Source organism: Tupaia chinensis, unplaced genomic scaffold, assembly GCF_000334495.1.
Source record: "Tupaia chinensis unplaced genomic scaffold, TupChi_1.0 Scaffold000180_1, whole genome shotgun sequence".
In the NCBI taxonomy this organism is placed as follows: Eukaryota; Metazoa; Chordata; class Mammalia; order Scandentia; family Tupaiidae; genus Tupaia; species Tupaia belangeri.
The window spans coordinates 3,433,566-3,445,293 of record NW_006159655.1 but is presented as its reverse complement, the minus strand read 5'-3'; the positions used below and the strand labels follow the sequence as shown (position 1 = coordinate 3,445,293).

At 42.4% G+C, this 11,728-nt stretch overlaps 1 protein-coding gene across 2 annotated transcripts in view; it reads left to right on the top strand.

Annotated features, from left to right (window-relative positions):
• AKAIN1 (A-kinase anchor inhibitor 1) overlaps positions 1–8,091 on the top strand; it is a 57,237-nt gene extending 49,146 nt beyond the window's left edge. For both annotated transcript variants that reach the window (XM_006146495.2, XM_006146496.2), the window contains exon 2: positions 6,881–8,091. In XM_006146495.2, the coding sequence (XP_006146557.1) occupies positions 6,881–7,074 (194 nt within the window). In that variant the 3' untranslated portion in view covers positions 7,075–8,091. The remainder of the gene's footprint in view (positions 1–6,880) is intronic.
• The last annotated feature ends 3,637 nt before the right edge of the window (positions 8,092–11,728 follow it).

Below are 11,728 nucleotides of genomic sequence, written 5' to 3'. Positions count from 1 at the left end.
AGAGAAAGATAGAGACACCACTCCCAACAGGGGTACTGATGCCTCGATCCACCCCAAGCCCCTGTCAGCACTGGATTATGTATTATGCCTGGAATATTAAGAAGGTCTGTGGCTGTGAACCTGGAACCTTCCCATGTGGGTCAGCTTTGTAGAGTATTTTACCACTGCACCACTGTCTGGCTTCTGGAAGTAAATTTTTTATCAGGAAGATTTCCCTATGATTTTCTAACAATCTAACAATAGCAGCACTATTATATTTTATTTTGTTTTTGAGAGATTTTTGCTATAGGGCACATGCACTTGCTGGAGAGGCAGAGAGACAGAAAGAGAGAAATCATTCACCCAGGAAAATAGCCATGCCACGATCCCTTCTTCTCCATTCTCCTGTTGGGATTTTGAGTATGCACACATACAAGTCTGGAGTGAGTTTCAAGCCGCTGGGTCCAGGACTCAAACTGTAATTGGCCACATGGGAGTCCAGCACCTTAACCACCATGCCACCTGCTGGTCCCAGAAGGACATTTTCGATGGCTAAATAAAGGAATTAAGCCCAATTATCAACCATATTGCAAATGAATTCCTTAGTCACCTTTCACTGGAACAGATGAGAATGGAGTGTGGAATAGGAGGTGTGAGCTCCCTTCAGAGAGGATCATAGTAGGGAGCAGCCGGGCTCTGTGAAAGGCTGGATCCTCAGAGGGTTGGCAGGGTGATTACCAGGAATTGGTACCATATAAATCCCTGGGGGAGGGGGAGACTGGTAAGACACTGAAGATAAATTTAATTACATCACATTCTTGAATTTAGCGTATTTATATTGGGCGTTTAAGAGTTTAAACCTAATTAAATCGATTCATCATCTTTTGTGAAATACGAAAATGATGTTGTAAATGCTAATTAGGCTAGAGGACATTTGCATCATTTAAACAAGGCAGTAGGCCACTTACAACATGTAGGTGATTCATTACATTGGAATAAATTAAATGCAAACAAGTCAATGTACAGACTCTAAGAATTCTTGAGGCCGGCTCTGCCTTCTGTTGAGTTGTAGTGCACTTTCTCACACTGCACTTACATTTTGAGTCTCCACCAGGACTCTCTCAAATACCCTGTCCTTGCAAGTGCCACAGAAGCATTGGTCGGTATTATACTGGATAAAGACAGATACCTGTATACCTGCTATGCCCAGGGCACTTTGCAAGGCAAAGGTCTGGGTAGTTCCTTCCTTCTGAGTAGCTGTGTTCTCACCTCTTGATTCGACCTCTCTGGCCACAGCTGATGGGGCCAGAATAAGCCACAGTTATTCAGTCAATGGCTAGCCTAAGAAGTGGTCCAACTTAGCAGTCCTGCTTCATAGGGATCATAGCTTCATATCAAGTCATGCTGGGTTATCTCTTGGGAGTTTCAACTGAGGGTCTGGCAAGGGTCACTCAGTTGCAAGCAGAACCCTAGTTGGAATAGCCTGAGAGAAGGTAGTAAAATCATGAAACACTCCGAGTCATGCATATGTAGAAACAGAGAAGGTACATTCATGAACTCAGGGAGACACCGAGAGAGGTTATTAGCTGGCAGTGCAGACGGAGGGTTGAGGCCCTCTTAAGGCCAGAGATCATCTAGGCAGTGCAGAAGCTGGGGTGATAGTGAGCCCTCCAATCTTTGAATTGCACTGTGAGGCTCTGCTAAATAGTTCCATGATATCCGGCTATGATACTTACATCCCCACAGTCACGTCCCCTTCCTCCACCATAGCCTGGGTTAACAGCAGAGCGTATTGTGGCTTGACACCAAGAACACGACACATGAATATGTACCTGTGGTTTGTATAACTTTCTGTTTTGCTGTCTGTTAAATGCTCTGTGTGGCTCTTCCTGTCATTGTGACTTCTCTTTTTCTCAGCTCAGCCACTCACCACTGTCTTTGTTCATATTCTCCACTGCATGTAGATATTCATGACCCAGGACAAAGTCGTAATGGGCAGTGAGGATTAAACTCACAGTGAGCACTAAATCAACCTCGGTAGTCACACCCCGATCCTCTAGACTCAGCCTAACCCATACTGCTTTTGACTTTTTAATCAATTTATTTTCATGATGGGTAGAAAAGGATATGACAATTTAGTGCAAAATTAGGTCATGGTTAAATTTAAAAATGGAGTTTCTCTCTCTCTTTTTTTTTTTTTTTTCTAGAGAGAGATTTTTGTAATAGGGCACGTGTACTCTCTGGAAAGACAGAGAGACAGAAAGGGAGAAATCACTCCCCAGTGGTAAATGACCATGCTGCAATCCCTTCTCTTCCATTCTCCTCTTGGGATTTTGGGCATGCATACACACGCACCCGGCATAAGTTTTAAGCCCCCAGGTCCAGGGCTCAAATCAAGGTTGACTATGTGGGAGTCCAGTGACACAACCATTTTGCCATCTGCTGGTCGCTCTCTCTATGGTAAAGAATCAGTTTACTTTTATCCCTAAATTCTTTCTTCCTCTATCCAAATACAGAAAAACAATTTCATGATGGGAACATTTTAGAGTTAATGCACATCAATTGTGTCTAAGGTGCTCTCTCTTTTTTAATTTTTTTTTTTTTTAGAAAGATTTTTGTTATAGGGCATGTGTGCTTGCTGGAGAGGTCCAGGAGAGACAGTGAGAGAAAAAGAGAGAAATCACCTCCCGGGGGGATGGTCATGCGGCAATCCTTTCTCCTCTATTCTCCTCTTGGAATTCCGGGCATGAACACATGCTCACAAACATGCCTGGCATGATTTTGAAGCTGCCAGGTCCGGGATTCAAACCACAGTTAACTAAGTGAGAGTTCTGCAACATACCATTACACCATCTGCTGGTCCCAAGATATTCTTTCCAGGGTCAATAATGGACTTTTTAAATTGTCGTCTTTTGCTTATCCACACACTTAAACTGTACTACGGCAGTAGATAGCTCCCTGAGTATCAGATTTGACCTGCTGCAAGTGTATACTCTCCCTTTTCAACATAGCCATGTCCCCTGCACAGAAGTAATTCCAAAAAGTCCTTAATTGCTTCTTCATGTTAGCATTAGACTCTCCCTGAACTTTTATAGAGCATGTGGCTGCCAAGCTTACAACTATATTTTTTAGACTCCTAGTAGCCACATGACTGTGTCCTCCAATGGAATGATTGCAACTTCTATGGTAATTCTTTAAAAGAAAACTGCTGGCCTATCTGTGAACACGAGGAAGCCCTGTGAAATGTGTGAAACCATACAGGGGGCCTGGGCTGGGTTTCTGGACCAACCTAAACAAGCCAGGCATGGCGGTGTACACCTGTGGTCCCAGCTAACCAGGAGGCTGAGGCAGGAGCAGTGTGACAGAGAGATCCTGTCAAAAATACCTCTCCTCCACACACACACACACACACACACACACACACAAATACAAAGAGATTGCATGCCCCTCCATTGTGTCCTTTGCTATCTTCTGGCGCCAGAGGGGTTAATGGCTCACCAGCTACATTTATGCAAATGAGGGAAATAGTGTAGAAAATGGCAGAGCAAGGTGTAATGGTTATGTCATTGGACTCCCACACGGTCCACTGTGGTTCGAGTCCTGGACCTGGAAGCTTGAAACTCAGTCCAGGTGCGTGTGCATTCATGCCCAAAATCCCAAGAGGAGAATGGAGGAGAAAGGATTGCGGTGTGGTCATTATTCTCGGGGGGTGGGTGGGGGCGTGTGATTTCTCACTTCCTGTCTCTCTTTCTGGTGAGCGCACAAGAAAATGGCAGTATGATATGATGGAAGAAACACAGTGCTCAGAGGACTCATGGAACAAAGTCACCTAAACACTGGAGTTATTCCAGACTGTACAAGGCAGTAACCCACATCTCTGTCTGTGTGACTGTCCTGTTTGTGAGTTTCTCTGTCACACAGCTTAGTCTATCACTAAGGCACAAATGGGTATGTACTCGGTACTCACTGCATGTCAGGAATCACACTGGGGGCTGATAGGTGTCATGCCACCTGTTTCGCTAGCAGTCATCCTAAATAGGAGCCACTTGCTCACTTTACAGATGTGCAAATGACCTTAGAGAGACGAGGTGTCTTGCAAGGTTGCAGGACTGTAAGGGGTGGAAAGGACTTGAGATCAGCTCTGAAGTGACTGAGAAAAAACAGTTTCTTCATAGCTGCGGTCTAGTGTCTCTTTATCTTCCTAGTCAGTACTGTTCACTCTTATTCTACAGAGACTCTTCAAAATATTCTTCTTGAACATTTGATGTTTCAATCTGTTACACATTATAGCTCTGGAGTCCTTCTTTGCTCAGTTTGGTGACTCTTGCTCATGTTATCTTGCTTAAAAAGCATCTTTTTTTTTGTATTGTTCTTTGTTTTGAATAGGTTCATCCTGCCTTGATTGTTCAATTGAAAATCCCTCAGGGGATGGACAACAATTCAAAATAAATGACAGTTATATGTCTAAAGGGACAAAAACCATCTCCAGAATGACTCAATAGTCTCGTATATGATGTTTTTCTCACGGGTATACAAATTCTGTTGTTAATGAATCACTCTGGTGAAGCCCCCCCCACCCCATTTTAAATACATTTTCATGATAGCATATTTGAAAGCGGAAACACCTGAAAAGATGATTTTGAATAAGAATGATGTCATTTCCGTTATCTCTATAAATAAAAGCAGGTAGAATTTAAAATTTCAAGATTATACTTTAGTCAAATATTAGATTCATAATCATTCTACCATATATAAATATATTATTAAGTCTGCTGTGTAATAAAAGGAAATTTAAAATAGCAATCGCCTTAAATAATATATATTATTTATTTTTTCTAACATGAAAGAGGGCCTGGAGGTGGGCAGCTGAGAGCTGATTCGGTGACTTTTTGGTCATTGACAGCCCACATTCTTTCTAACTTTTTCTTCCAGAATCCTTGAAAAGGATTTCTATTTAAAGGTTCCCTCATGGCAAGTGAATGCCCTAGTAATAACAACCATCAGGTCAGAATTGTAGGTCGTAAGATGGGCAGAGCACAAGAGGCCTTTATCTGATAGTTTTTTCACAGGAGAGACTGAGAGGAAAAGTGAAAAATCTCCCCTGCCCCAGAGAGATGGCCACACTGCAATCTTTCTCATCCATTCTCCTCTCGGGATTTTGGACACACGCACACCCACCCACACACGTGCCAGGTGTGTTTTTCAAGTTGCTGGGTCTGAGCCTTGAACTTCGGTCAACCATGGGAAAATAGAATGCCTTAACCTCCTCATCATCTGCTGGCCCCTGACAATCTTCTTTTAGAGAGTATTTCTGGAATTTTCACTACAGGATCTGCCACGTCCACTCTTGGTCAGAACGTAGTTATTCCTACTTACATAGCTGCCTAAATGACCTTAAGGTTTTGTGTTCAGCTGAAGTCAAAGGAGAAGAATCTTTGCTGGACGGACTGGCTTGTCCTGCCATGCTGGATCTGGCAAACTATAGCCCATGGGTCAAATCTGCCTACGCCTGTATTTTGTAAATAAAGTTTTATTGAAATAAAACCATATCCGTTCATTCACCTATAGTTGATTTCAAACTGCCAAGAGTTGAGTAGAGATTATAGGGCTCACAAACCTAGAACATCTAGTACCTGGTCCTTTATAGAAAAGTTGGCAATCCTTGTTTTAGGTCACAGAGGGCAGTGTTTGAAGAATAGCTCCTTGGGATGCCTTTATGTGAGCAGAGCTGAGTTTGAGCTGGATTCAGTGGTCATCCATTCTTCTTCAGCCCCATGAGGATATGTGCTAGGCATGTGCTTGGCTGCAGGTAACACAGAATATGATGAGTGGTATATTAAAAGAAAAGGGGCCCCAGCTGTAGTGGGACACAGGTAATGCCATCACTTGAGAGTCTGGAAGTCACATGGCAGGCCTAGGCTTAGTTCTGGGGCCAAGCTGAATGTGCTGGGCATGGTTTTATGCATTTATCCTCTTGAAATATTAGAAGGCTGGGGCACGGGGACTGTGACACTGCAATATTCTCCCCAATACCTATCTTTGTCTCTGTCTCTTCCTCTCTCTCCATTTTCTCCCTTTCTCATGAAGGTAATGTTTTTATTTTTATTTTTATTTATTTTTTTTGAGAGGTTTTTGCTATAGGGCGCATGCACTCTCCAGAAAGACAAAGACAGACAGAGAGACAGAAAGCGAGAAATCACCCCCATGGGGGATGGCCACACCAGAATCCCTTCTCCTCCATTCTCCTCTCAGGATCTTGAGCACACACGTACACGCGCCTGGTGTGAGTTCAAGCCACCGGGTCCAGGACTCGAACCGTGGTTGACTACATGGGAGTCCAGCGACATAGTCATTACACTAACTGCTGGTCCCAAAGGTAATGTTTTTATTGAAAAGGAAAATTTTCATCACATAGGAAAAGGTCCAGAAGTGCATGGCCCGGGGCTGGTGCAGTTCTCAGCATTACCTTAAAAGCAGGGCTTTTTCTTTCTCCTGTGCTGGCTCTTTTCTCTCGATAGATGACTGCAGCATCTCAAGGCATGTCTGCATTCCACACGTGAAGAAGAGAAAGTGCAAAGAGCCACAGTGACAAGGGTCAGTCCCTTTTCAAGCACCTTCCCAAAGGTCCCAATTAACCGGGACTGTCACAACCACCTCTATCTGCTGAGGATTCTGGGATGGTGGGAACATCACGTTGGGCACCTTCCTGGGGCATGTTTGGTGGAGACTGTTGGAGAAGAGGAAGAAGGGAGATAGTCATGTGTGCCGTGCCGGCTCCTCACAGTTACCTGGACACACCTGTACAGTCTCACCTCCCTCCTGCCTTTCTCCTACCCTCCCCTGCCACAGTCTCCCAACTTAACTTCTCTTCTTTCCACCTTCCTCCCATGCTTTTGGCTAGGCGATAAACCTGGAAATGAGCCTGAAGAGGTGAAGCTGCAGAATGCCAGCAGACAGATTGTGCACAATGCCATCTTGCAAGCTGTGCGGCAAGTCTCCCAGGAGAGCCAACAGAGAGAAGAAAGAACCCGCGACGGCCGGGGCAGCCTCCAGCTGGGCGTGGGGGAGTTAACCAAGAAGCATGAGAAGAAGTAACACTGCGGACTTGGCTCTTGTCACATGCTTGGTTTCCAGTCCTCCTCTTAGCATAGGATGTGCCACCAAAATGTTACCAATAAAGCAAACCAAAGTGTCATTGACACCTAGCAGTAGAACGATTTGCACTAGGCCTGGGCTGAGAAGAGCTGTTTTGAAAAAGTGCATTAGACAATTCTGTTTATATTTATGCAGTGCCTCTGAAACATGAGTGGGGCCATGACACTAATTGCAAAAGTAGTTTTGCAGCACAGTTTATTTTGAAAGTTCTTTAAGAAAACAAAAACAAAACAAAGAATTCTAGGTCTTGTTTATTTACTTCCGCCTTTTATGCATTCTTCCTGTGAATTTAATCAGCAGCCTTTTTGGTTTTGGTTTTTTGTTTTGTTGTTGCTGAAATACTGAGTACAGTACTGTGTTCTTTATACGGTTTTGAAAAGACTTACTAGAAAGGTGTGGGAATGGTTTTAGTCACTTTCAAATAGGAAACAGAAGGCTTTTACGATGTAGATTCAGGCCAAGATCAAATTCAGCAAAGGAACATTACATCTGAAGACCGAGTCCCTGGGTCTTTGCAAGACATATTACTTCTGAAAAAGGAGGAGCTTAGGCTTTTCAAGGACTTAGTCTTTTAGCCTTGATTCTTTACATATTTTGGTAGTTGTTGTTTATGCTCTATGTAGAAATCCTTTGGGGATAGTATGGATTTGTATTTCCATCTCAAAGGTACAGTAAGACAAGGGAGTCTATAAGCATGCATTGACAGTGACTCAGTGTTTTAGCAGCCCCATGAAGAACAACTAGAATTGTAGATGCAGTAAACAGCTGTCCCTCCCGCGGATATGTACACTTAGCTCTGATTTTAGGGTGCAGCATCCTTGGAAGGAACTTTGGGACCTTAGACATGTGTCATCATTGGACTGCGGATTTACACTAGTACCTTTACCTTACTTATAGGAACTTTCCTCATTCACAAGTTAGATTTTTTTTAAAAAAAGATGATTAAAATCATAGGACCAGCAGATGGCATAGTGGTTACGTCACTGAACTCCTACATAGTTGACCATGGTTCAAGTCCCAGACCCAGTGACCTAAAACTCACTTCGGGTGCATGAGCATGCATGCCCAAAATCCTGAGAGGAGAATAGAGATGGGATTGTGGCATGGCCATCCCTCCTGGGGAGTGATTTCTCACTTTCTATCTCTCTCTGTCTCTCTGGGGAGCACATGCACCCTGTAGCAAAAATCTCTCTTAAACAATTATTAAAATCACATAAGTCAGGAATGAATAACACTTAAAATGGAAGAAAGCAATTTTAAAAACTAAGATATCAAAACACAGTGGGAGCAGCAGGGGACAGTGTTGTGAATGTAGTTACAGAGATACGTGTGTTCTGTGGGTGAATAAAGCCATCATTAGTGCAAAGGGGTGACTTCTTGCTCCCTGCCTGTGTGCACAATGTACCTCTTTCTGGGGTCCTTACAGTGTGGTTTCCTGGGTTTTGAACAGTTGCTGAATTAGTGTTATGGGAACAATAGAATCTGACTTGGTTAGAAACATTTTGGCTTCAGAGTACCAATGTCTACATTTAACATTTTTTTAAGGCAAAAGGGGTAGCATTTAAGTGTAACTGATACTAGGATACACTTCTAAAATTCCAATCTGTCACACTTTCCAGAATGGATATTATGGGTAAAAGGGGATGAATGAAAACAATCTCTTATCAGCTCTCTTAGGCTAGGGCCTACAGTACTCAGGTGGAATAAATTATTCATGAAGAGAATGGTGGGAAAGAAAGCAAAGGGAATTAAAATTTAAATGTTGTTTATTCATACTTTTTTTTTTTAAAGCAGAACTCAGGACAATTGAAGAGAGTTTACATTGATCTAAAGTCATAGAACTGATGTGATATAATTTTACACAGTATAGAAAGTGAGAATGAAGGTGTTCAGGGAAGTTATTCAGGAGTGCTCACAAGAAAAGAAAACAGAAAAAAAAAAAAGAAATCCAATGCTTATAGTTTGCTAGTCCTCTGGCATTATGTCTATAAATATGTCTGAGTATAAGAAGCCTTGATTTTTGCTATCATACGACAGAAACATATAAACATGCGATCTTTTCTGTCTAGTGTGTCTGTGCTAATAAACCGGGGATCTTTGGGACATCTTATTGACCTCTGTACCTAAATGTTATTTATAAATAAAATATATTCAGCTTTTAAATATGTTCATTTTTAGCAAGTGTTCTGTGCCCTGTAGTTTTGCTTATTTTCTTGTGGATCTTACCTTTAATTGGCACCATGAGGCTTTCCAAGGCTGTTTCTGAAACTAGCGGTCACAATAGGGAAAATCCTTCTTTAATGGGCTCTTCATTGGGACTGTCTGAGAAGAGTCATGGGATGGTGTTTTCTGAGGTTTGAATGGGAAAGAACATGGGATAAGAAGTGGACCTTTGACCTCAGGAAGAAAAGGTAAGTGGATCTGGAAGGTCAAGTGACATCATGATCTTTCTAAAATAACAAATGTACAACAAGGAAGAGAGAGATTGATAAAGTCTTGGAAAGATAAAAGGAAGTTAAGCACACACTGCTCTCAATGGGCAAGTGCCACTTGAGCAGAATCCTAAGAAAACTCAATCATGGGACAAGCAGGTGGCGTGGTGGTTAAGACACTGGATACTCCCATATGACCGACCACAGTTTGAGTCCCGGGCCTGATGGCTTGCTTTCTCACTCCTCCCACCCTGTGTTTCTCTCTCTGGTCAAATTAAAAACAAATAATAATAAGCGAATGAATAAATAAAATGAAGTAAACTGATCTTAAAAACAAAACAAAACAAAAAAACCCTCAGTCACAAAAATAAACACATCTGTTAAATTTTTCCTTACATCTCTCTTAGTACGAAGTTCTTGGGTTTTACAAGGTGCTTACAGAATGTCATTTGGCATAAGATTAAAGCAGGTTTCCATTAGGTTATTATCATAAACCAGCACACTGCTTCTAGTTTTAGAAATTAGCAGGAACATTTATTTAATGTCCTTTATCTTCCTAATTATGACAAAGTAAAACATTCATGGGCTGCTCAGCTCTGTGTGCTCAGCTGTTCATCTTTGCTTTGCCCGTCTCTAGGGTAAAACTAAAGAATTATTTTGTGTTATCGTTCTTTTTTGGTAATCATCTGCCCAGTGAAAACAGGATTGTAAATAGATACAAAACAACTAACGGGTCCCCGTGCTTCTTTCCTTCCTTCCTTCCTTCCTTCCTTCCTTCCTTTTTCTTTTTTGTCCTTTTTCTTTCTTTTTTGAGCCGCTTAGTCTCCCCCACCCCCCGCTTTTTTTAAGAGGTTTTTGCTATAGGGTGTGTGTGCTCGCCAGAGAGACAGAGGGAGACAGAGAGACAGAAAGCGAGAAATCACCCCCCAGGGAGGATGGCCACGCCACAATCCTTTTTCTTCCATTCTCCTCTCTGGATCTTGGGCATGCACGCACACGTGCCCGGCGTGAGTTTAAGCCACAGGGTCCAGGTCTCAAACTGCAGTCAACTAAATGGGAGTCCAGTGACATAGCCATTACGCTAAATGCTGGTCCCTAGTCTTCCCCTTTAATGGGACTTCAGGTTATAAAAGAATGAATCAATTATTTATAAATCATCGTGTGGGGAGGAGCAATTGGTCATTTTCAAAATTGTCTTAAGGTTTCTACAAATAAACAGGTATTTTATCCACTGTAATAATGGTTTTAGTCAAACACAGCAGAGACTGAACTTTCTGCAAAGCTGATAACAAGTTTAGCAACTATAATATCCAAACCAAGGTAAACAGGCAAGGGAACTGGAGGGAACCCAGCACTGAAGCCTGTTGACCTGCTTGTGGCTCACAAGTGTTGGTGGAAAGGAAAGGCAGCTTTAGTCAGGGAGCCAGCATGCTGGGAAGGTGGTGGACTAATGTCAAAAGGCCGTCTCCACAGTCCCGGTCTGACAAGGAGGAATTTTAAAGAAGCGGAGAGGAGTGGGGCTGTGACCGCTTTCGCATGACAGCTGTTCATCTTCTCCTTCACTGATTCCCTGGAGGAGACCTGATGTCAGGGTTATTTTCAGCTGCAGCTAAGTCAGCTAAACCGGGTTATCAGGGCAGAAGTTCTTTTCTTCCTCTAATACATCTGCTTTTGGGTTTCAATAAAACTAGGATCAGTTCTTGCAAGCTAAGTACTAAACAAGACCTATTGTGGCAAAGAAAAACAAAGCAAAAAAGAAGCTAAAGGCCGGTGACAGTATTTGAACCTTTGGTTTTGGATTTAATATGGAGTTACTTTGGTTCTTTGTAGCTTGGCTATATATATACTTGAGAAAATTCTTCAAATTACATGAAGAGAAAGTGGAAGTGACAATAATATCTTTCTTGAATGTGAAAAAATTGTGAAATAGATTAGCACACATGACCTCATTTATCCTTGCCACAATTTATCAATAAGATGTAGCCAGAGAACATCATATTCTCCTTTTATTTATTTATTTTTTGGCGAGGTTTTGGCTATAGGGTGCATGCACTCACCAGAAAGACAGAGAGAGACAGAGAGACAGAAAGTGAGAAATCACCCCCTGGGGGTGATGGTCACACCACAATCCCTTCTTCTCCATTCTCCTCTCAGGATCTTGG